The sequence below is a fragment of the Strix aluco genome, chromosome 2, assembly GCF_031877795.1.
Source record: "Strix aluco isolate bStrAlu1 chromosome 2, bStrAlu1.hap1, whole genome shotgun sequence".
In the NCBI taxonomy this organism is placed as follows: domain Eukaryota; kingdom Metazoa; phylum Chordata; class Aves; order Strigiformes; family Strigidae; genus Strix; species Strix aluco.
Window position 1 is genome coordinate 50,392,745 of NC_133932.1, and position 24,232 is coordinate 50,416,976.

A 24,232-nucleotide genomic window follows, 5' to 3' on the forward strand; every position below is an offset into this window, starting at 1 on the left:
CTTTCAATGCCACTTTCTATAGCTAGTTCAGATCTCTCAGATAATCTCCCATGAGGTCACCTACCTCTTCTAAATGTCATGCACGCATGTGATCTGAAAGCCTTCACAGTCTGTCCTCACGCCTGAATGACATCCCAGTGACTCAGGCACTAATGCCTCTGAATGAGGCCATGTCTTAATTCCTTGCTTTGCCTGTTTCTTCAATAAAATATTGCTGACCATCCTTGCACTGAGAGCTATCAAGCAGGGCAGTGTGAGGGGGGAAAGCTTTGCGGAGATTGGGAAAATGACACTGGATGGCATCGCACGGTTGAGAATATTCAGTCAGCGTCAAATACATATATAGTTGTTGTGACACAAATGGGACATCTGGGCTCTTTCGTAGCCCCTGAGAGGAGAGGAACATGCTCTGCCTATGCTGCGTGCCCAGCAAGGCAAGTGAAAGCCGTATGTGCTACAGTCATGTTGCTGACCTAGGACCAAGGGCCAGGTCATCTGCTGGTGTAGCGTGGCACCACACCATCCACGTTGCTGAAGCTATGCTGGTTTGCACCAGCAGTCGCTTTTGTCTGCAGCCTTGTTAAACTGGGAGGGGGAGAGAGAGAGACTCGGAAGAACATAGACTGCAAGGGAGGAAAAAAGCTGAACTGCATCCTTTACCCTGTGGGAGGGTGAACTTCATTTACTGCATTGGTAGTTCATGGATAAAGCCCATGGCTCATCAGCACCCACCTGGAAAAGGGCCTCAGCAGATCATGGGGTCTGGAGGAGCCTGGGGAAGAATGTGATTCAGAAAGGCATCAGGTGGTACCACAGCCTCCCAAACTCCATCCCGCTGGGGTGGCGGCAGGCCAGGGCGGCAGGGAAGAAGGATTAGGGGCCTCTCCTTCCCTCTCCTTCCCTCCAACAGGAGCTGTCCTCTGCCAGCCTGGTCTCTCCCATGTTACCCCCATCCAGTCCACATGACAGGGGCTTCCTGCCCTGCTGTCCTGCAGGGAGTTCCTCACTTCCATGGTGGAGCAGCCTGGGTGCCTACAATTTCTAGCCCTTCCCCACAAAGCAGGGACTATCTCAGCCTTCTGAGAGCTTCTTTAGTTTGGCTGTGTTTTCCACTGCAAAGTCATTCTGTTCTGCTTGAGCAGCAAGTGAACCAGCATGTTGGGGAAATGATTTTTGCATTGCAGGATGGTATGTTTATTTCAGGAAATGCACGTGTATGTCAATGTGGAGGCATTATTCCTCCAGAATTAGTCTCATTGTGTTCCAGCATTCATACTGGTGTTACATTGCCCAGCAAGTCTTTACGAAGAGCAGCTTTCAACTCTTCAAGGAGGGGGGGGTCTCTTTCCTGCACCTGTATCAACTTGGTATGGGACAGGATGGATAAGATAGAAGAACATGGCTGTTGTTAGATTCTTGCTTATTGATTTTTTTGGCTTACTAATATTTTAAACACCTTGCTCCTTCTCTTCAAGGAAAAACAACCAAAGGAAAGTGACACACAGAAATACAAATTCCTAATATCCAGAACAAGATCTATTTCTACTCTACCAATTTCATCTAAAATAGAAAGCTACTTTCTTTATTTATCTTTACATGATACAGGGGAAAAAAAAGAAAGAAAATAATAACTCTGACATCAGTGGTGGTGGAGTTCATTTCCATGCTACTCTAGTCAGCTGTCAAAAATGCATTCTTTATGGTTTGATCTCAGCAGAAGTGCTCAAGTCACGACATCCCTGGGGAACAGCTTTTTAAACAGCAGTGATGTTGGGCAGTGACCTTCCAATGGCTCTTCCTGAGAAGAGAGGCAGTGCTTTCAGGCAGACGCTTTGCATGCCCTTTGCCCAGTACATTTTCAGCTGACTGACATGCTGAGTAAATTTTCCAAACAGAGCAATTATGGTGTCTCCAAAGCATCACATACCAGCATGCATCCCAGGCTTTTTGCTGTTTAAGGCTTGTTTTTCAGCAAAGCATCTCTATTTAGAAAATTACTTGTGTGAATCAGCAAGGCCTGGTAAGACACAGGCTGTATAGTTCACAGGACTTTGTGATTGAAGGCTTTTTATGAGCAAAAGATCCTGGAGTACAGCCCTCAGAGAGATTCAAAAGACCATCTAATCCACCTCCTTGCCTCCAAGCCCAAACAGCTATACTTACCTAATTCCAGGCAGATTTGTAGGGAATATATTCTTTACAACATATTTTAAAGATCCATCTATGATGGCAACTCTACAATCTCCCTAGGCAACCTATCTGAGAATTTTGTAATCTTTACTGTTAGAAAGTGTTTCCTAATTTAAAGCTGATATTTTTGGCCTGCATAAGTGTAACATATATGTGTGATATTACATGTGATGCCTATGCAGGAAACATACATCAGTGAATAGAGCAATCAAATAAGCAAATTATGTCAGTGTCATGGTTTGAACTCAGCCGGCAGCCAAACACCATGCAGCTAGTCTCTCACCCTCCCCACACCTGGTGAATGGGGGAGAAAACTGGAAGGACAAAAGGAAACTTGTAGGTTGAGATAAAAAACCAGTTCAGTGATTGTAATAAAACAAAACAATAACAGAAAGTACAAACAGGTAATGCCTAAGGCGATTGCTCACCACCCACAAACTGATTCCCAGCCCACTCCCAGCCAGCGATCCCGAAAGAACAAAGATCCTGCCACCGTAAAACCAGAAGCGAGAGAGAACCCGCCTCCTTTATATACTGAGCATAACATCATATGATATGGAATACTCCAGTGGCCAATCCGGACCCGGTGCTCCAGCTGTGCCCTCTCCCAGCTCAAGAAAAATTAACTCTAACCCAGCTGAAACCAGGGCAGTCAGTCCTATCAATTTCCATCTTAGGGGTGAGAAAGCAAACCTTGTATTTCCCAAGGCATCGTTAACTGGCATGCAAGAAGCTCTTAAGTGGGGGCCTTCGTCTCTTGTGATTCTTCAAGGTCAGATGACAAAAATAATGAATCTTAAAAGAAAGTGATCTGGTTCTTGCTGAACCCAAGCAAGAGATAAAAGATCCTGGTCAGGAGACAAACTAGTAGCTCCCAGTCATTTGAAGCTTCACCTTCAACCAAAACAAGGAAGAAAAGAAGGAGAGAAGGAGGAGAAATTACTAAAAGTTTAAAAGTCAAACCCCAAACCACTGCACCAGGCAGAGGGTGTAGCTTATTGCCTTCACAGGCAAGTAGCTCAGGTGAGTATGCAGGCAATTGGTGTCATTAGAAATTATGGAATTCAAATGAAAAGAGTCATCATGAAAAGAGTCAGGGCACAAAATTTGATGATAGATTCCCCAGCAATTCTCCTGGTTGGGATTTTTGGTCACAATGAAATGAAAGGTGGGTATAAGAAATAGCTGCCAGAGAGCATTTCTTGTCTGAATAGTCTTAGGAATTTGAGATGAGCTTAGTAGCTAAGATGAGTTGAAACTTTTCTGGAGCGACAGGTTACTACATGTAGTTGTGTAATGGACATAGAAGGGCTATAATAGTTTTGGAAAACCTGGACATTTTTTTTTCTTAATACAAACTTTCACCACTAATAACAATCCAAGAAAATCCTTTTCTCTCCCTTCCATCCAGATTTATTATATGAGAAAGTAATTCTAACTTCCCAGTAGACCATTAGGATCCGACACATCAACCCCATCCAAAAGGATAAGCAGAATGAAGTCGTCCATTTCCATCACTGAATGCATAAGCTTTTAAAAATAACATGCTGAAACGGGCCAAGAGGAGAAGAACTTTACTCCTCCATCCTTACACATCAGTCCCATAGTGATGCCTGCTTTTATGGCAATACAGGCTTGCACAGGAAGCCAACGTTAAATAGTTTAAGGTTGAATAGCTTGGCTCCCCTTGGAGCTAGCATCTGTGACCTTTAGAAGACTCTGCAAACCAGAAGCTGGTAAATATTTGTTTCAAAGAGAAACCCAAGCATTTAAGAGCAACAAGATTTATTGACATAAGTGACTTACAGCGGTGGCCTTATGAGAGGGCAGTTGGCAGCACTTTCTGAGTGTTTCTAAAGTGCCCATTGCACACAACACTGTCCGGAACCAAATCAGACAGTTTTGTGTCACCTTGATCACAGAATCACTGCATTTTAGTAAGTAGAAAGGATATTATCATGAGGCAATGGCCATTAGGATGGTGTAGCTGCCTGAAGGGACCCTGGCCTCTAACTGCTCTTTCTGCCTTTGAAAATTCCCTGAACACTTTTGTTCCTGATGTCTTAGCAATGCCTATTTATTCTCTCTGTTCATTTTTGTAGTTGAGAATTTCAATGTATGGGAAACCACAAATGGCCTATAGGAACTTAAGTTCTTTGCAGTACCACTTTTCTGGAGGTTGTGGTAATGTATTGTAATTCTGAAGGCTGTGGCAATGTGGTATTTTCTCCAGTAACTCACTTCTGAAAATATGAGGAAGATCAGGAGAAGGCCCTACCCGTCTAGCTGCCAAAAAAAAAAAAAAAAAAATTTAAAAAAAAAATCAACCTTTTTATCATTTAATGAAAACATTTCCAGAGGGTGAGTCAAGAGGAAACAATCCTGCAAGCCTATCTGTTTCTGAAGTAATCCAAGTGAAATCCGCAGTAGTGACAGCAAGGGCAGCCATGAACCACTGGTGGCTGAAGACTCTGCTCCCTAAAGTGCCAGTGAAGGCTGCAGCATGGCAGTGTCTGAGCAGAGACCATTGCTGCCCTTCCCTGGCCTTGCTCACTAGGGCCTGCTCAGCCCATACAGACCAATGATGTAATGTCTGCATATCAAGAGTTAACACATTAAAAATAATGTTCTGTACATAGAAACTCATCAGGGTCTCTTCTATAGCAGAGAAGGGGTTCAGTTGTAAAGGGTCTGATCTTTAATACAACCTTTATTCCAACAGAACCATCTGAATATACTCTGCATATCAGGTGAGAAAGCTGGTATATAAGGCTGAAAACTTAAGCTAAGACAGATAGTTTGGCCCCCAAAACATCTCTATGCTAAGAACGTTGCACTACTGCTTGTACCAGAGTTGATGGCAAAATTCTTATTGCCTTCAAAGGAATCAAAACCAGTCCTATTTCCATACAACTCTGTAAACTTTGAACTAGAAAATACAGATCACAAAGCTCATTTGAAAAAAATTGCAAAATATAACCCCCTGTAGAAGATCTGTCAGACTTTTAACAGCTGTTTTGTTTTGTCAAAGGCAAATAAACCTGCTTGGGGGAAAATGGACGGGCGGTTTGTATGGTAATTGCTTTAATTTCCTTTTTATTATTTCTACTTACAGTCTCTTAACCGTAGTCAGGAGAAGTAGAAATATCAGGGTGTGCAGTTTGTTTTCATAGATTGCTTGTTATTTTACATGTACAACTGGTGGGTGTCAGAAGTGAGTGGATATGGCTATTTCAAGACATCTCCTGAACTTGAGTGTTTTCTTTTCAAAGGAGTGTAATCATCCAGTCCTGGCAATGATGTTAGGGTGCTTATGCTGGGAAGTATGGGAGAATATACTTAATACAATCTATCTTTTTAAAAGCTTTGGCTTAGCTAGTGTAATGGAAGTGCTGTGTTAGCAGCGCACAGTAGCTCCCTGCATAGTGATGGTCTAGAAGTCTGCCTCAGGCCTAGTTTGTGAACTAATAATTGAATCTAATATATTAACTTTGACTTTTTTTCTTACCAGGGCCATAGGCACATTCGTACGTTACTGTGAGCTAAATGAAGGTGTAAGCAGAGAGATTATCTACTCCTCTACATATATAAAACTACTTACCTTTTAAAATTAGATTTCCTCTGACCAGATTTGTCATTTCCATAGTGCAAATTAAGGAAATTTTCTTTGTAGTAACTTGCTTGTTGGACCATATTTCAGCAAAGAGAAAGACTGGAAGAGGCCAAAAGGTAGGGAAGCCATGGTTGTACCCTGTCAAGGTGGTAAACTTTGGCCTAAACTACTGTATTGCTGTCATTGCATGACCTCCAGAAAGTACTAGTAATGTCATTACTTGTAATTTTAAAGAATTTGAAGCATGTATATTTATTTTTAATCTCCTCTCCCTTTCAACAGTAGGATATCAAATTTTCATCACTGTATGGTAGCTCCATTTAACCACATTTCTCATTTAATTCCAGCTCTTGTTGGCATCCTCCCCTTTGACATGACCACAGTCAGGCTCAAAGGGGGTTCCTTGACATCAGTGCTGCCTCCTTGAATGGGGGAGGAGGATGCCACTCGACTAGTTTTCTGTGTGTGAGGATTATAGGTTTTCTGGAAGGAGCACGGCATCCAGGAGCATGGCATCCTGCTGAAGCATATTCCCCATCTTCACCCCAAAAGAGCACTGTCTCTTTAGTGCAGGAGGAGTTTTGCCAGTCCACCTGAGAGGGCATCTGTGGCTGACCTGTGTTCCTCAGGAGGGCGTGTGCTTACCCCAGGTGCACTGCTTGGTACCTCAGCAAGGCTGGGGTGGCCCATCCAAGGGCTGCTGACTTCTAATGTCAGACATATCCCATGGTTCTGCTGAGAGACACCTAGTGCCCTTGAGAGTTGGGCCATCTGGGAGATCAATGGACAGGTAAGTCTTTGCAGTATTGGGAAGGTGGTTTGCTCTTAGGCATTTCCCCCCAAAGGGTTTCACGTCCATCTGCCCTGTGCTTTTCTCTTTACCTGTCTACAGTTTCATTTATTTGGTGTGACAGATGAGTTAACATACAGTGATGATTTTTCCAATTCAGGCAAAATCCACAGGTCCCCTGAAAACTCTGCCATTGTACTAAGGAAATGATGCTGCACTGTCATGCCAGGTGCATACATGCTGCGACTCAGAGCATGGGCTATCTATGTTCACTACCTTCAAGAGTAACTTATGTCAATCCTTAACTTAGGCAGATGTGACCAAAATAAACTTTCTGAAACAGAAGTCAGTATCTCTACAGCCTTTCGAGCTGGTTTAAGTAGACTATGTGTTTTTTTCTGGGCAGGCAAACCCTTGCAGTTCCATAAGGAAGTCAATATTTGCATTGTTGTTGTCACAAGAACTCTAAAGTAAAAATTAATAAAAATGAGCTCATAGTACATTAGTTCTTGGACAGTGCCTCGGGGATGAGGGGTTTGTCTCACTGCTATCCACAGCTTATATGCACACCCAGTATGCATCCAGCTCATACCAGGGGGAAGAGGGGAGATGACTGAAGCCATGATCTGCTGGGACTCTGGTTTGTGGAAGAAAACTTGACATATGTAGTCCAGTTCCTTTAACTACCCTAGAAATTTCTTCCAGGAGTGGAATTTAGAGACTGTGTCTAGTGTGGAGGAAGATGTCCCTCTCACTGTTTTGTGAGCAGGCCATCAGTACCTTATACCACTATGGACTGGCTCTGAGCTCAGCCTGACAAATGATTGGTGAGCTTGCTAATCACACACCATTCAGTAACTCATGAAGATTAGGAGGGTGCATAAAACATTCCATCAATGCGTTTGCCACACTCCAGCATGGCTTTATTCAGTCAGAAGTCATTAAGATAAAAATCCCTCTACAAACTTGGTGGCTTGCTATCCATCCTCTATCCTTCAGCACGTGCAAGTCATTCCAGGTGCAATTCACCTGGTGAGAGGGCTTGGGTGCTCTCACTTAGCTGTCTTTTCCACTCTCAGACCTCAGTGCTTGTGAGCAAATGAAATAGGATTAGCAGGTGCAGATGCAACCTTTTTGGTCCTGAGGGTAAACCTGAGAGTTGCAGATCATGGAGGGACTGAGCCCAAGTCACTAGGTAACATGCTGCTGCTGCTGGTAATGATGACACCAGTGATGACACAGTGTACAGATTCTAGGAACACTTTTAGTGATCAATTGAGTGTGAACATCAGGCTCTCAGTATCTCATAGAGTAACAGCGCTAACAGCAGCCGATTACACTGTAACCTTTACTTTGCTAAGCAACAGTCTATATCTTAGAGAGCATTTGCTTGAATGTGAATTAGGGAATGGAAGAGGATGGAAGAACTGAATCCTAACCAGCTTATGTGAAAAACACCTTGATTTCAGAGAGACCTCTGAAGCCTGCAGCTTTACTTTATCTATATGGTGTCCTAATAGAGGAAAACATCATTTGTGTTTTCTCCTCTGTGGTCTCAGAGCACTGGTTGTTCCTTACATTTCTATCCCTATAAAAATAATTCCTAGTTCTAATTACAACTTAAATACATTAAGAAACCATTGCAACATGGGGAGCCAGTCCCCATTTCCTTATCATTTTCTTAGACCTGAGGTGTGGATCCCAGTTATACTGCTTTTGTACTGGATACCTGTATCACTAGGACCACAGAAACCATGTCAGGGTAGACTGGGCTATCTACAGAAGGGGCAGAGCTGGGAGCTGTTGCGTGTTTCCAGCCACAGACAGAAGGGAAAGACCCAGCTCTCCTGCCATTAATGGTCACACAGCCCAAAGATGCAGCTTTTGCCACTAGATGTACCCAAGTGAATAAATTTTAGGAACACAGTTCAACCAGCCACAAGGTCTTGGGGAGGCAGGAGTGTTTCATGGGAGTCAGAAATATTCCTTTGATAGCAAGGGGGCCCCCACACATGCAGAAGTGACCCGTGAACAGAGTAGCTTCAGCTAGGGTTGTACGTGTCCTCACTGTGCAAAGCCAGCACCCACCATGGTCTCCGAGCAGCCCTGAACTGGATGCAGAGTGAAGGTGTTCCTGGGCTGCAGGTCCCTCTCTGCCCTGGCTGCAGCACGGGCAGCACTGGCCACCGGCTGGGGGAAAGTGAGGGCTTAATGCAAAGCACCTCTGGTGCCACTAGACATTCTCTCCTCTGTGAAGTTTTGGAAGGCCATTAGTACATCTGCTCTGGAATGGGCTCCTTAAAATACACATTCACCTTTGTTATTCTGCAGCTGCATTGCCTGACTCATCCCACTGCAGTTGCTCTGAAATGGGAACCCAAGTTAAAAACTTTCCCAACTTGTTTTTTATGTCCTGGGGAAGCTCACGTCTAACCCACTGAGAGAGTGATGGGAGCCATAACAACATCTGTCTTCACAGAAGGCATACAAAAGGGAACCTGAAAAAAAGGGAGAGGAAACAAATGAGGCACTGGCTGATTGAGACTGTTACTTCATGTTGCCTTTCACAGTTTGACACAGGATGCTTTCTCACATCAGTTAGTTAGTGCTAGCATAACCCAACTGGGGCATGGCACCCCCAACCCAGGTGTGCCAATGGCATTTAGTTCTTTCCTCTTCTTTTCCACAAAACCACAGAAAACTGCCATGCAGCCATGGCTTTGCAGACATGGCCTTGCATCAGGCTTTGCCTGGGATCCCTGCTCTGAGTCCTGATTGCACTAAACCTCTTCTCCCCAGTGGCAGATGGAGGCTTGCACTCAGCCAAAGTTTTTCTCGCCAGCATCGTCCCCAGATGCAGACCCCTCCTAGGTGGCATGTGGATGGATACAGTGTGCTGAGGGTTTGCAGACTCCTCTGACAGGCCTGGAAATGCACTGCCCTGCACTGATTTCCTTCTACTCCAGCTCACGGGAGGCCAAGTGTCCTGTGGGCACCTCCGTCTCCTTCACACACAGACAGTGCTTAAAGCCACATGTTTCCCCAGCCTCCCCCTGCCAAAATGGAAACCTCATGGCCTAAGCCCACCTCATCCAACCTGGTAACTTTCTTCTTTGCTTTTATACACAGACATGATCTCACCAGACATTGCTTTTAGCTGCAAGAAAATTTCTCCCTCTTACTGTTTTGTTCTTAAAGACTGTTTTCCTGGGCTAAACATCCTTTGCTTTAAATAGATGGGGTGACCCAAATACTATTGTGAATGATTATTCAAGAATGAAGTACAGACTCTAGTCCAATGATTTTTACAAGACAAGTTAAATCAATACGATCATTCTGATTAGTAGTTTCTAGAAAACCTATATGCTACATCATCCCTGTTACATTCAGCATTTGGCTGGCTTTTGCTTTATTTGTTCATGCGGTACATTATCAAGCATCTGAAGCATTTGCTCTGTTGTCCTCTGGCCTGCACTGATTTCTTCTGGAACAAAGTATAGCTTAGAAATCCTCCACTGTGGATTTTTGTAATAAATATTTTACAGTAAGCCACTTGTTATTAATGAGCCTAATTTTACTTGTACAACTCTTTTAATAACCTTTACTCTTACAAAATAATTGGGAAAATTTATAACGGTAATTGAAGTGTTTATTAACTGATGGCCTACTTGCAAGTTTAAACTGAAACACGACATTGCAATTTAGGCCATTTTTCAGCTTTGTATAGGAAGAAAAACCCCTGCAAGTGTGGAAGCCAACATTTTTCACAGCACACCTCTGAATATTCTTTTTTCTTGTAGATTGTCTACTGTAGTGTAGCAATGTTTTCAACAGAAAATATACTAAAAGCCTGAAATCTAAATCTAATTTAAATTCTAAACAATGCACATGATTAAAAATGTATTATCTATTCCCAGCAAATCAATATCATTGAAACACTAATGTTTCCCTAATTTTAGGCACCATCTAGTGAGTCAAACATTAGATTTGATCTTCCAAATTACGACTGAGAAAAATAAGATGGCTTGACTGCATCCCACCTAGTGCTAGGTCTCTTCCTGAGATTCATAAATTAGCTGTTTAGTCACTGCTCTCTTGCTAATGGACATTAAATATTCCTCCAAAGGTACCAAAGACTTGAGCTACCGCCTGGAGATAATTTGTCTGTTGACAAAGGAGGGTGCTGACTGAGTAGGACAAAGCTAACTGCTTAAAAGTGGAGCAGGAAGAAACCTCATTTCAATAATGGTAATTTTTTCTTTGTCACTCCAGAGCAAGGAACAGGAAAGGATGTGGCTTTATTTCAATTATAAATGAAAGAAAAAAAATCTCTGGGCAAATAAACGACTTTATAAGGATCATGATTCTTACTATTTCTATTAGCTGGCTTGCCATGAACATGAAGTAGGTCTGAGAAGTAATCACACAGAAAATATGCATACAATTATAGGACCTGCTTATCCAGCACTGGTGTTAAATCAGTTCACTTAAACCAGCGCTGGCTCCTGTGGCAATGCACTGTAATCAGCTGGCAACTGACTTGTATAAACTGCAACCCACATACAGAATTCATTTGGAGAGCAAGTGATGCACAACCAGTTTGGTTAACACGGCATCACTCTGAGCACAGGCACGGATGTTCAGCTGGAGCCTCCTTCGGCCTCTTTGAAGTCCCAGTGCTTGTGCTCTGGGCTGTGCTGGTACTTCGCTCATGCCAGCAAAGCTGGTGCAAGCCTTGGCAGTGCCTGGCCTGGCCTTGCTGAGGGAGAGGAAAAGGCATGTTGCCTTTGCCTGGGAGTGCATTGCTTGATGGCGGGGGGGAGAGTATTTTGGCTGCTGCTGGCAATACTCACAGCTGACCAAACACTGACCACTTTCGGGTACATTTGGATATGGGGGAAGTAGGATTTAATTATATGTCCTCAGTTCCAGGTTCTATGGCTTACCAGCATACACAAGGCACGTTACCAGGGCTAGGAGGCTGTTGGCCATGGCTCAACAACAAAAGACCAGTTCAGTTTCTGTGCACTGGGTGGGCGTCATGTGCCAAGAGTTTCTCCCAGTGATGGGTTCCCAGCTGCCTGCCAGGCCAGTGGCTCACCTCTGCTGCGCTCTGTGTTGGGGCACTACATCTGCTTGGGAGGCCACACAGTGAGGGAGGCTGAGGACCTGACCCAAGCAAGAGAGACCTCTCTGCTGCTGTATTTTTGAGTTTCCCTCCACTCATCTCCGAGCATCAGTTCCTGGATGTGCCACCTCCCTGCCCCCCACCTGAGAGCAATCATGGCAGCACAGGCGAAGGGCTGGTGGAGGACAAGGACTGTTGGCGAAGAGGAGGTAGTGTCAGGACTTGCTTATGCAAAAAACTACTGCAGAATTGCTCCTCAAACTCAATCCTGCACTGAAGCCGTGCCACATCCTGCTCAGACGAGGGAGACAAGTGACTTAGATTTGTAAATCCCCAACAGAGTGGACAATGGTGAGACAAGTCTCGAAGTCCAGACACAGACATTTATTAACTTCCCACAATGTACTAGCTGGATACACGATAATTGGCTAAGTATATAACAAGTTATGGCAAACGATATAGTATACCTTGAGTTACTTAATGGTAATAGGGAAAAAGAAAAGAAGAGAGATAAAGAGAGATGTAGAAATAGACATCACCGGTCCAGGTTCCTGCATCAGTCCCACCAACAAGGGTTCAAGGGTGCATCCATCATCTTCGCTTCACTTCACTCCTTCTTCTTTCTTTTTCCATCTTTCACTCCTCCCCACCTCAGTTTATACACACTTTCCTTGGGTCCATCCCCTAGGTTGACCCACATACCTACATATCCCATGTATGGGGAGGGGTAAGGTTCTTCATGGGATGTTGTAATAAGCATGATCTTGTTAATCTTCATTAGCATATTTGGGGGTGTCAACTTTAATATGCATTTCATGGATAATGAAGCAAAAGTCATTCATCAGACAGATGGCCCTTGAAATGTGACCAGGTGCACCAGAGCAGAACTGTCCGGTCTCCACAGGGCTCCCCCTTCCAGCTGCATCCTTTGCTCTCCAGGCAGCCTTATCAGCTCCAACCTCCACACTATCCACCCCATGACTATAGTTTCATTACTTACGAGTGTTTGAGACATTCCTTGGCTTGGAGGGCCTCCGCTCCCCCCCATCCCTTATCTCTCTCAGGCTGTTTTCTGTCTTTGTTTCTTGCAGGCCTGTTTCTTTCAGGCCCTGTTTCAGGAAGTTACAAGTCATGTCTCATACCCCCATGCTCCCCTGCGCTCACTGCTCACTCTCCTGGGGAAAGTGCGATGGCACAGCCCCGGCTTGTTGTTTTGAAACAGTGGAGGTTTGTCTGCACCTCGTGTTACTGAAATCTGGTACCTTATGTGGAAAGCCGTATCTTTAGGAGTGTGAGCATTTAAGGCCTGGTACCTCATCACCAGCACGTATGGCTGTCGAGAGGTGACAGAGGTACCTGATCTCTGGTTCGTCCAAAACAGGAAAAGCATCAAACCAGAAGCTTGGACTCAACTGCACAGCTTTGCTAACAACATCTGAAATACTTTAGAGTTGTCCCAACTTGAACATAGGCAAAGCCACCGGGAAAGAGAAACAAGGAATTCCTTTCCTCCTTCATCCCCACTGCCCATATATGTCATTTTGCTAGCAAGGGTGAAGATTTTTTAGCAAGATCCTGATTTATGGAAAGTGGATTCAAGCAGGAAAAAAAATTTCAGAGCTATATAGCAATGAAGAATGATATTATTGGAGTCCTTCCCCACAGAGCAGAACATGTGTAGGTATCAGTCTGCTTAACAAGACAGTTTAAGTTCACTAGAGCAGTCACACAGCATGCATGATCCACATTAGGGTCCAGTCAGCTTCTCAACACCCCTCAGTTATGGGGATGAGCCAGAATTTCAGGACATCACATAAATAAATATAAGCAAATACAGTAAAAAGGCTTTACCTTGGGCTTGAGCAAAAGGTGAAATTTTCCAGTCCTGTGGGATCCTCCTCTGCCCCAGGTCTGCTGGCTCATGATGCAGCAAAATGGTCTGGCACCTATCAACCCTGTCAAGGTTTGCAAGTCCTGAGTGTGTTTGACTTGGAAAGAAAGGTGGCAGGAGATTCCTGAACACCTCCACACAGAGTTACGTAGTGAAAAAAAAAGAAAAATAAAAGCAAGCTTTAAGAGGTCAGAATGTGTAGCACACCCAGAGCTACTATTCCTGGTAGAAATTAGACCCTGAAGGGCACGGGTGAAAATCGGGGATAATCCCTGTATACGTGCTTCTAATTAGGACAAAATGAAAGTGAGAAAGCCGAGTGAGTCAGCTCTGGCCCATGCCTGGGGGCTCTGGGTTTGTTTCAGGCTGGTAACCGAGAGCACAATTATCCTCTATAAACAGATTTCGGTTTATTATGGCCAAACTGGGGGAATCTATTTTTGTCACTGCTTTGTGCAAATGTGTTACCCTTGTGATTTCCAGCCAGGTCATTCCAAGTCAGCTGCTTTGGCTGTGTCTGTCAGTGGAAGCTCCTCTGTCTGCCCGGTCCCTGGCCCCTTTGCTGTCCTGCCTGGAGTTGGCCTGGGGCAGGGGGGACAAGGGGATGTGCTTGAGGCTATTCTGGTGGCTGTGAGTTATGGCAGTGTCATGTGAAGCAAAGAGCCCAGAAATGCATGTCAAATCAAACCAGTGACTAATCATGATATTTTGGTTGTCTTAGTGCCTGCCGGGCAAAGATTTATGGGCTCAGAAAATCCTCACGTAATAATCCCTGGACGCTGATTTGATCTTCAGCTGAGGCTCCCTAAGAGAGTGTGAAAAGAGGACGAAAAGGGGGCTGCTGTCCCAGGGGCGGCAAGGTCTAAAGATATTTGAGTTTGAAATACAAACGAGAGAGGAGAAAAGCCAGGTCTTCCTTCTTATCTGTATCTGCTCAGAGTCATGCGCTGGCAGCCAGAGAGGATCTATTTGATCTGCCTGCGGAGCAAGAAGTGTCAAGGGCGACGGCTGAGCAGACACAAAATGTCATTTGTTGGGATTGTCATCTAGCTCCCTCATCTGTCACCTGATGGCCAGCCAAGCAAGTGCTCAGCACAACCGTGGACCATTCATCCTTGCTCAAGCGACGGAGGCGAGAAAAGTAAGCATCCTACAGCTGTTATGACACTCAGCTGTTTTTTCTATAAAGGAATGCATTGAATTCACTACAAATCTACTAACTGTCCCCCTATGCCAGGCAAGAGACTATTTCTTTTTTTTTTTTGGTTGGGCTTTACTCTAACAGCTGGAGGTCTGCTGGGCATTCAAGCAATGGCTTTTGAGTAGGGCAGCTGTTTCAATATCTAATTGCGTTTTAGCTTTAATAACTCAAGGGGAAAGCATTGCATTGACTACCATGAGCTACTTTCTGTCCTACTGCAAAGCTCACTGCACTGCCGTGCTTGCCCAGTACCAGACCCTGAGATCAGAGGGCTTTCTGTGCGATATTTTGCTAAAAGTGAAGGAAAATGAGTTTCCTGCACACAAGTCCTTGTTGGCATGCTCCAGCGACTATTTCCGAGCCATGTTCAAAAGTTATACCCAAGAGTCTAAAGCCAGTGTAATTCACCTGCAAGTTGTCTCACCGACCGGTCTCCAGCACGTCCTGGATTTTATTTACACTTCTTTGCTGCCCCTTTCCTTTGAAAGCCTGGAAGATACCTTGGAAGCTGCAAGCTACCTGCAAGTGACTGATGCTATTGGCTTGTGCAATCAGTATTTAGTAAACAATCTTGCCTTGGAGAACTGCTGCTACTCTGCCAATGTGGCCAGGAAGTTCTACCTGCCAGATGCCTTAGCAGCAACAGAAAAATATATTGTCAATAATCTGTGGAAGCTGCTGGACTTGGATTTGTCAGGACTGCTGGAGCTGAACTTCAGGTCTTTGCTAGCAGTGGTTGAATCACCAGATCTCCCCATGGTGAAAGAAACCCGCCTGCTGAATCTTGTGCTGCTGTGGCTGATACAGGATAAGTCCAGGCTGGCTCACGCAAGCAGCCTTTTAGAGCACATAAGATACGGCCTCATCCCGGTAGAAGAGCTGAGAAAAACCTACACACAGTCAGAAGTGCCCCTCTCTGCAGGTATTAAGTGCTTGATTATTAAAGCAATAAATTACCATACATCTGTTTTCAAACAGCCTGTCCTGCAGGATAAGTCCACCACGCTGAGGAACCAGAAAACTCGGATCATTTTGCTGGGGGGACGGACAGCAAGTGAGGGGCTTGTCACCGATGTGGTGGCCTTCGATGTTTACAATCACAAATGGCGACCTCTCACGCAGGTGCAAGACAGGGTGCAGAACCACAGTGTGTGCGTGGTGGGGAACTTCCTCTACGTCTTGGGCGGGGAAATAGAAAGCGGTGTCCTGGGTGACGCTAAAACTGAAAAGATCTTATCAGTTACGAACAAGGTCCATCGTTATGATCCGAGATTTAACACGTGGACCCAAATCACGGACATGCTGGAAAAGAGATGCCAGTTTTCTTGTTGCGTCCTAGGCAAGGATATCTTTGCCATTGGTGGAAGGGGTGAGGCTGGGTCACTGCATTCGTCTGTGGAAGTCTACAACATCGTCAGGGACAGATGGACAAAGGCCAAGGAATTGCCATGCAAGTTACATGGCCATGCCAATGCCATTTGCAAGAATACTATATACATCTCCGGTGGCAAGTACTCAGACCCAGCCAATGCAAGCAAGGACGTATATTCTCTGAGCTCACTTGAAGGGCAGTGGATGAAACAAGCCCCCATGAGCATTGCTCGGTTTGGGCATCAGATGGCAACAATCAGAGAAGCCATATTCACCTTTTTAGGATTATATGAACCATTCTCTGAAATAGAAAGATACGACCCCGATCAAAACCAATGGACTCGGTTAAGACCCCTGATCTATGATCGATTTTGCTATGGCCTGGCAGTGGTAGAGGAAACGGCTCTTCTCATCGGGGGTAAGAAATGGCAAAACTCACAGGAAGTCCCCACGCAAGACGTGGTTGGCTACGACATCGACAACGATGGCTGGGAAGAGATCTGCAAAGCCCCCTTGCCTTGGTGTGGGCTGCAGTGTGCAGTACTGCAACTCTCTGAACTGGCCGATGAGCAGGACAGTGACAGCCAGCAGAAGAGGCCACCGAACTGCTGAGCTCACACGCTGAGGAATAACCATCCTGGCCGATGAGCCAGCAGGGCGGTCGGAGAAGAAGAAGAAAATGGCAATGGCACTGAACGTGACAGAGTGGAGGTTTTGCTTTGATAAGCCAAACGCTTGGTGGAAAGAGGCAAGAAAGTCTGGCTCCAGCACAGGAAAAGGTGCTGGGATTTATAGAGCTGGAAGCTGATCTCACTGAGGATGTAGCAAGTAGCATGTTTAGAGGCGATGAGCAAGAATCGTAATCCTTGACTTTTGATGAATAATACCTAGATAGCAATTAATATGTGTTGCAAGTCAGATTTTCAAAGGTTAAAAAATATAATCCATCTTTTCTGTTCTTAATCAGAGGTAATTTTCCCAGCTGGTAAGTGCTATTGAATTTTTATGCTATGGCTAAGCAAAATGAAAGTGAGCTGTATAAAGACTAGAAAATTGATGCCTATGAGAACTAATAATAAGTACTGCCAAGGAAAAGGTATTATTTGATATGCTACATACTAGGCAAGAATGTCTGAGCTAACTAGCATGAAATTACTGGACAGAAAGCACAGATTTTTTGATATGTAGACTCAGTTATGGCCGTAAGTTAAAACAGTGATTGTTTGATAGAAGCCATTTCTCTCTGAGTGGCCTTTGTTGTAGCCTGCCTTTCAGATGCTTATTTTGCCTTATTTTAAAGATGCACACTACCAGTACAGTACATTTCTTTTGTATCCAAACCTTGTGTTAGCTTGGATGGCCAGAGCTGAATGGGTATACTTATTATTAGAATCTCAGAAACTTGTTACAGGAGTTACTGTAACTAATGCCTTGATACTTACCTCAGTAGCATGCGCTGCTTTATCAGACCTGCTCATAATGGTAAAATTGTTCATAGCTAGTACGTGAGAGAATCCTGCAGTGAAAAAGGGTTTAACTTTCATCAAAGAGTACGATGGGGAGGGAGGTAACTGAAGGTTTTCAGAAGTCTTTATTCAGTGTCTGCCTACATAGCAATAGTCTTATTTCTTTCTGGTCATATTGGCAGAGTTCGAAGGCACAAATTATGGGGGTATTTTAAGACAACGTGGATCTGTAAAATGCAGGCAAAATGGTCAGATGCCGCAGAATCACTTTGCTATGGAGTAAATTGAATCTCGAGTCACAAATGTTCATTTAAAAGCTAAATTTATTGTATTTCATTTTACAGTGTTCCCTTTCTAGGCTGAGAGTTAATACAATAAAAATATATATAGAAGAACATTTAATAGTCTTAAAAGAAGGCAGCACAATGGATAGGACACATGTTCTTTGTCACTAGACTAGCTTAAAAAAACTGTAATGTTTAATTTTCACCTTTAAAGCAATCAAGCTGACTTTACTAATGTAAAGTGCAGGCAGAATAGCTGTTGCATAGCAACAGATCTAAGTCTCCTGAACTGCCTTGGTTTTGACAAGGAATCAACTACACAATGTGCATATACATCCATCAGATATAAAGAGGTTTTTATATGAATATATTTAATTTTGGTCCAGTAAAACGATAGCAAGAGAATCTAAATGCTTGGAACAATAGCACAATCCATTTCAAGTCAAGCATTTTTAAAGAGAAATATACAAAAACCTCACAAATTTAATATACAAGTCAGTACCCATGCAGTAAATAAATGTCCAGTTTATACAAACAATATTCTTCTAATGGTACAAATATTACACTGGATCCAGAATTCTATACAAACGTTAATACATGATTTGTCATCCATATCGACTTGAATATAGGATTACTGAAAATGGGCTACAGAAAGGCCACTCTTCTGTACAATTGTGCAAAATCTGCAAAACATTTGCAATCCAAATGCAATAAAACAACAGGAAAGAAAGAGAGAAAGAGGAAAAGAAAAAGAAAGAAAGGGAGAAAGGGGAGAGAGAAAAAGAGGGAGAGAAAGAGAGAGGAATAAAAAGAAAGAAAGGAGAGAGAAAATAAATCTGTCCATTCTTTCCTTCATCCCTTCATGGATATAACTGCCAGGAAATATCAGAGCTCATAAAGTTTAAAGTACATTCACTGAGCTGTACAGGCAATAGTCTAAAGTTGGCAAAGAGTACAACTCGCTGTAAAAAGTACAAAGGAGGTTTTTCCCTTTCACATGAGCATTATTAAATCATGTCATGAGTCCTAACTTATGCAGCAAAATACTGAAAAGCAGCAGAAATATTTTGTCATGCTCTGATCACTTTTTGAAAACAAGCCCATAAAAAGTAAATATGTGATTTAAGATTTCCCTCCCACTTTCCTATTACAGGTATGTGCCTAACTCTAAGGAGCTATTTCTACTCATATTCACTGGGTTGTCTCCAGCACATCTCATATCTCATGGAAGTTTAAAACATTTTAATTGGCTTGTGAACTCAGCAGAACCCAGAGACATCCCTTCTCCTTCAAAAGCAAACCAGAGGCTTTTTTACTGCTCAGCTATTTTTCAGGTTCTGTGCTCAGCTCTGCTCCTATCACAAATTTTCCCTGCGTACAATACGGCCAAATTTCACAGCTCAGAAAACACATAGGAGACTACTTGAAAAATCCTATTAATTCCTTTTCTATTGTGGGAATTTTCAAAGCTTCTCAGATTCGGAGCATTTCATTGGGAACCTTTTCCACTGGTGCTTTTCTGAGCAGGAGAAACGCCGCTGTCACGGATGTTCAAAGTCTACATTTTCCCTTTTGCAAAATCTGCACATTATACTGATACGTTGAGTACAAAAGCAGCATAAATGACAGTACCATGACTAGTTTTTAAAAAAATCAACCAAATGTGATTGAGAGACAAATAACACATAATTTCGTCTTAATTAGAATACAAACCAGCATCCCTTTGAACTGATGGTAAACCTTACCAATAGGCTTTAATAAAGCACAAGGAAATAAGACCTAACCTTTTGATACTTAAATTCACATTAGTCATTTCTGTCTGCTGATTTTCACCCTTTTGTGTGTTTGACAAAACTGAAACAATCACCACATTACACTTTTTCCCTGTTATTTAAGAAAACTCCTAGAGTTTCTCATTAAATATAAAAATTGGTTTTCCCCCACCACCAAAATAGTACCTGCACTCCAAAAATGTAATGCAATCTTGGAATTATATAATATAAAATATCATTGTAAAAGTGACCTTCGATAACAAAACCTTTAGCTTGTGGAACTTCCTGCATGAAGGCCACAGTCTTCCAAAAATGCTTTTAAATACTTTTCTTTCATAGCTAAAGATCATGTTTGTTATTTCACAGAAGGTAAACACAAGCAGAGCATTGGTAGCATATAAAATATACAAATCCTCATTAAAGACGTGGTATAGTTGATCATTGAAGGTTTACTTCACACAGCTGAGTAACATTAAAATATAATTTACTAAAGCTCTCACATATTGATATAAAAACTACTTTATGCACTTAAGTAAAGGGCTGGAAGTGTAGCAAATGGACAAAAAGGGAGACCTTTATACATGCGTTTCAATGTAAGAGTGAGTGTGCGCTAAAGAGGCTATAAGTGCATCAACCTCGGATGAGCCATTAACAGAGTCCCTCGGGGTGCTGCTTTGATAGATGTCCATGAAGAGATCAAGGTACATTTGTTTCCATTCTTGAAAGTCTCTAGACGTCAAAGCTGGATTATCCAGAACTTTATCTATAATGGCTACTTCTCCTTCCCTGGCCTGTGAGAAAAAAAGAAACAAACAAAGAGTCAATGCCAGTGATGAGTCACTGGCAAAATCAATTACGTGAGTGAAAGGAGAGAATGGGGGGGACCAAGATCAAGCCATGGAGTCCCTAAAAGCAGGGGGACTATCTGACTGCTATACAACCGTTCGCAAACAGGAGCCCTTCCTACAGGGTGTCACATGTCACCCTGCAGGGCGAGGGCTTCCCTTGCCTTGTCCAGCATCCTCGGAAACAGTCCCTATTCCCCCTCCTCGCCCCTTGTTCAGCTCATGAAAAAGCAAGCCCTGTAGTGTTTACTATTAGCTGCTTGCATTTCTCAAGATGGGTTTCACACGATGAAGTGCCATCTGTTTGCTCTTCTTGAGCAGCATAAGAAACACTGCGTGGGTGCGTGGGATGCAGACAGATGGCCTCTCGCCCGCCAGCTGAGCTAAGCCTTTTTTACCAGGCTTGTCATGGGGACATCTGAGCGCTACATTGCAAAGGCTTGTGCAAGGACTCCCGTGTTAATGATAACTTGTCTTCATTAAAGATCCAGCGTATGCGATGGGCTGGCTGGCTGCAACCTCCTCCTACCACTGCAATGGTAAAGAGAAGGCGGAAACGGGGAAAATCTAACATAGCTGCTGGTACCTCCTTACCCATCATCAAGGCAGGGGATGTGGCTGTATCATAATCACTGGCCGGAGATGACAGGCAGCCAGTATGGATCAGGGTAAGACTCTGATAAACCCGTAGCCACTTGCGGTTGTTGCAAGTGGTGGAAGCTGAGTGCAACAGACATAAGCCTTGGAAACACAGCTAACATGCAGATTTCCAGCACTACTCCTCTGCGTAGGAATGGTACAGCCACCAGCAACCTCCCCTCTATCCTCCCTGCCAAACAGGTTTCACACTCCTTGTTGCTAACTCATATTTTCCATGTCCATGCTACGAGTATGTTAAATCTTTCTGGGGAACATATTAAAAGGAAATATTAAGCTGTGCCAGCCCACATTGATGGCAGAGGATCAGAAGGGTCACAGACGTCACTCATAAGCAGTAGGTTGAAAGGTATCTTTCATGCTTTGCAAACAGCAGCTAATTAACGCTGTGTGCTAGAATACTCATTTTCGGAAAAGGAGGTGCAAGCAGAGAATGATCAGTGGAAATTAAACCATGGGAACTCCCGATTACCATATCTCTGCTTGAACTACCATAACCTGCTTCTCACAGATTGTGGCTGGTACCTACACCGCTGTACTACCAGCTGGGTAGCTCATACTTGCTGTCAGGAGAATGGTTTTGTGTTGTGTCACAGGAAAGACAGCAGAGGGGTCTTTTATTAAGGACTTAGATGATGGAACAGAGAACTTGCGGACAACAAGAGCCACAAGTGATTTGGAGGGCTCTCTCAGATTGCTATTAATTTGGATAAATTCAAGGAGACTTAAACACCAACTCCAACAGGTCAGTGCAATTGGCTGCATTCAGGAAGGAGAAATCACAGGCACTGACAAAAAGAAAGAATAACTGATTAGGTAACAGCAGTAGCTACCGGTAGGTATGACTACCAGTAGTATGGCAGAGGTGGAGACCTGGGCTTTAATTTAGGAGCTAGAAACTCGTCATGAGTTATCATGATGCCATTGCAAAATGGGCACCTGTCACTCTACACAAGAAACAGCAATTATCCGTCTTTGGTACTTGCTGCCATTGCGTTTTCCATTACTGGTGTCATGTACTTTAAGAATGATTTATACTAACCAAGGTCCAAACAAGAATGGCAACAGGTTTAGAAACAGGTCTCATGGACGGAGAATGAACAAATTGTATTTGCTTGGTCCAAAAGAAAAAAGTCCCAGAGAAGCACGAAAACAGGCATCTGCCGGGTCAAGAGGTTGCACTGGTTTTGGAATTCCCTGGAGGAAAGCAATTCCATTTGTAGGAAGCCACTGGCATAATGTAGTTCAGGTATCAATAAATGCTAACAAGAAAGACAATTAAACATGGCAGCAAGCTGCTGATACTGAACCACAGTTTTGGCATGAGTGATCCTGCCAAAGCACAGATACGGTGTGAACCTCCTGCCACCCTGACATGTCTGAGAGTACTGTGATTTTGTTTCAGTTTCTTATGCTTGTAGGAGTCCCATGGAAAGCCTGTGTATCTTGACCTTTTCTGCCAGCCTCCAATCCTGTAAAGACTCACATACCCAAATACTACAAGTACTAGTTGCCTTCAATGAGATGATACAGTGCAGAAAGTTAAGCACGTGTAAGATTTTTTCAGGATGGGAGTGCCACAGCATGAAAATAATGTTGCATTAATGCTTCTCTAGGTGATGGGAAACTAAATTAATTAATGTTGACAAAGCCCTCTGATGAAAGCTGTTACAAAATCCACTGTACAATTATCTAGTGACTTAAAATGTGGTAATTTAATATAGCTAACAGGGTCCCTGGGGAAATCCAGCATATTGTTTGCTGAAATCTCTATCAGAACAGAATTGAAACTGCTGTAACAAAGAAGCTGACAGGGAGGCTAAATGAGCTGTGGCACATTCAGAATCATAAAAATCTTCAAATCTGTCATTACCACTATCTATTTATTTAATCAGTCCTACTAATTACATACAATGATCCTATCAGTTTATGCAGAAAGCAAGCACAGTTTCCTCCTGGACAAGTTCAGCAATCAGAAAATAATCAAGTGCTGTAAAAGGTACTGCTCCCTTCTGAAAGGCTGGCTTCGCTTAACTTCAGACTTTGGCAGTTACAGAGTGAATGAGTTTTGGTGAACTAAAATGTTCAGGGACAAAAAAGGGATTAAGGTCTCCTCTGATAATGTGGTGTCAAATTCTGTTAAACTAGCTAGAGGAGGAGCAGCTGACTGAGATTTTATCTGCGCAAAAATAAAAACTGATCCCCTCACTTCGATTTCTCTCCCAAGGTACATTTTTCTCTGCTTTGCGAACAGCATTTCCCCATGTCTCCCTTGCCTGTTTCGTACACTAGGCTCAGCCTGGACTCCAGCTGTGCACAATTAATCTCCGAAGACACTACAGTCCGATCCAACCCTGGGGCAGGATTTTTCCTCCCTCTTTTATCTCACCTTTAAAGTGCTTTTCAGAATTCGCAGCTGGTGCAGTTTTTCATTGACTACTGGATCGCTACATCTCTTTATAAAAGATTTCTTATACTCCAGCTTAGTGGAAATCCGGTGTTCTCCTAAAGGAGACAGGCTGGCCTGCTCCAAGGCTCTGTACAAATCTTGCAAGGAGTCTGCTGTTTTTTCCTCTATAGTTTCAACTGTAATGACAAAAAGAAAAAAAAAAAAAAAAGAAGAGGAAAAAAATAGAGAAAGGAACAATGTATCATTAATGTGATATAGGAAGAAGCCTTCACAAAATATTTAACAAGTTTAACTAGACCATAAGGAGTACATTTCACACCTGCTAAGTTCCAGAAAAAAGGGCTGTGATTGTAAGTGCTCTTTCTCCCTATTGTCTTCAGGACAAAGGGAGAAAAACTTTCAAGCATGTGAAGTCTTGACCCGCACAGAAAGAAGAAAAAAAAGACAAAAAGTGCAAGATGCAGTAATATTACAGTGACATACTGTCAGAAATCACATCTCTAGTATTGCAGTGAAATATGCTGGTGACTTTGTTATTATAGGGAAAGGAAGGCCTGGAAACATCCTGCTGAGAAAGGTGATCAGGGATTGGATCTCGGCCCCAGATGCTGATA

At 43.3% G+C, this 24,232-nt stretch overlaps 2 protein-coding genes and 1 long non-coding RNA gene across 7 annotated transcripts in view; 1 reads left to right on the forward strand and 2 right to left on the reverse strand.

The window, feature by feature from the left end:
* Nucleotides 1–2,938: 2,938 nt before the first annotated feature.
* LOC141920188 (uncharacterized) lies at nucleotides 2,939–13,732 on the reverse strand. Its single transcript, XR_012622246.1, has 4 exons — nucleotides 13,573–13,732; nucleotides 8,909–9,091; nucleotides 5,792–5,902; nucleotides 2,939–3,084 (listed from the first exon to the last, which is right to left on the reverse strand). It is a non-coding gene; the product is annotated as an uncharacterized LOC141920188 (long non-coding RNA).
* Nucleotides 13,733–15,008: 1,276 nt separating this feature from the next.
* On the forward strand, nucleotides 15,009–17,241 carry KLHL34 (kelch like family member 34). Its single transcript, XM_074814674.1, has one exon. The coding sequence runs from the start codon at nucleotides 15,009–15,011 to the stop codon at nucleotides 16,794–16,796; it is 1,788 nt and encodes a 595-aa protein (XP_074670775.1). The 3' UTR covers nucleotides 16,797–17,241.
* Nucleotides 17,242–17,955: 714 nt separating this feature from the next.
* CNKSR2 (connector enhancer of kinase suppressor of Ras 2) overlaps nucleotides 17,956–24,232 on the reverse strand; it is a 218,505-nt gene continuing 212,228 nt past the window's right edge. For all 5 annotated transcript variants that reach the window (XM_074814671.1, XM_074814669.1, XM_074814668.1 and 2 more), the window contains 2 exons: nucleotides 23,598–23,794; nucleotides 17,956–20,497 (listed from right to left, as the gene is read on the reverse strand). In XM_074814671.1, the coding sequence (XP_074670772.1) occupies nucleotides 20,282–20,497; nucleotides 23,598–23,794 (413 nt within the window). In that variant the 3' untranslated portion in view covers nucleotides 17,956–20,281. The remainder of the gene's footprint in view (nucleotides 20,498–23,597; nucleotides 23,795–24,232) is intronic.

Bases quoted from the DNA above. Each gene is read 5' to 3' on its own strand.
- KLHL34 (XM_074814674.1), top strand. From the start codon at position 15,009: ATGAGCTACTTTCTGTCCTACTGCAAAGCTCACTGCACTGCCGTGCTT.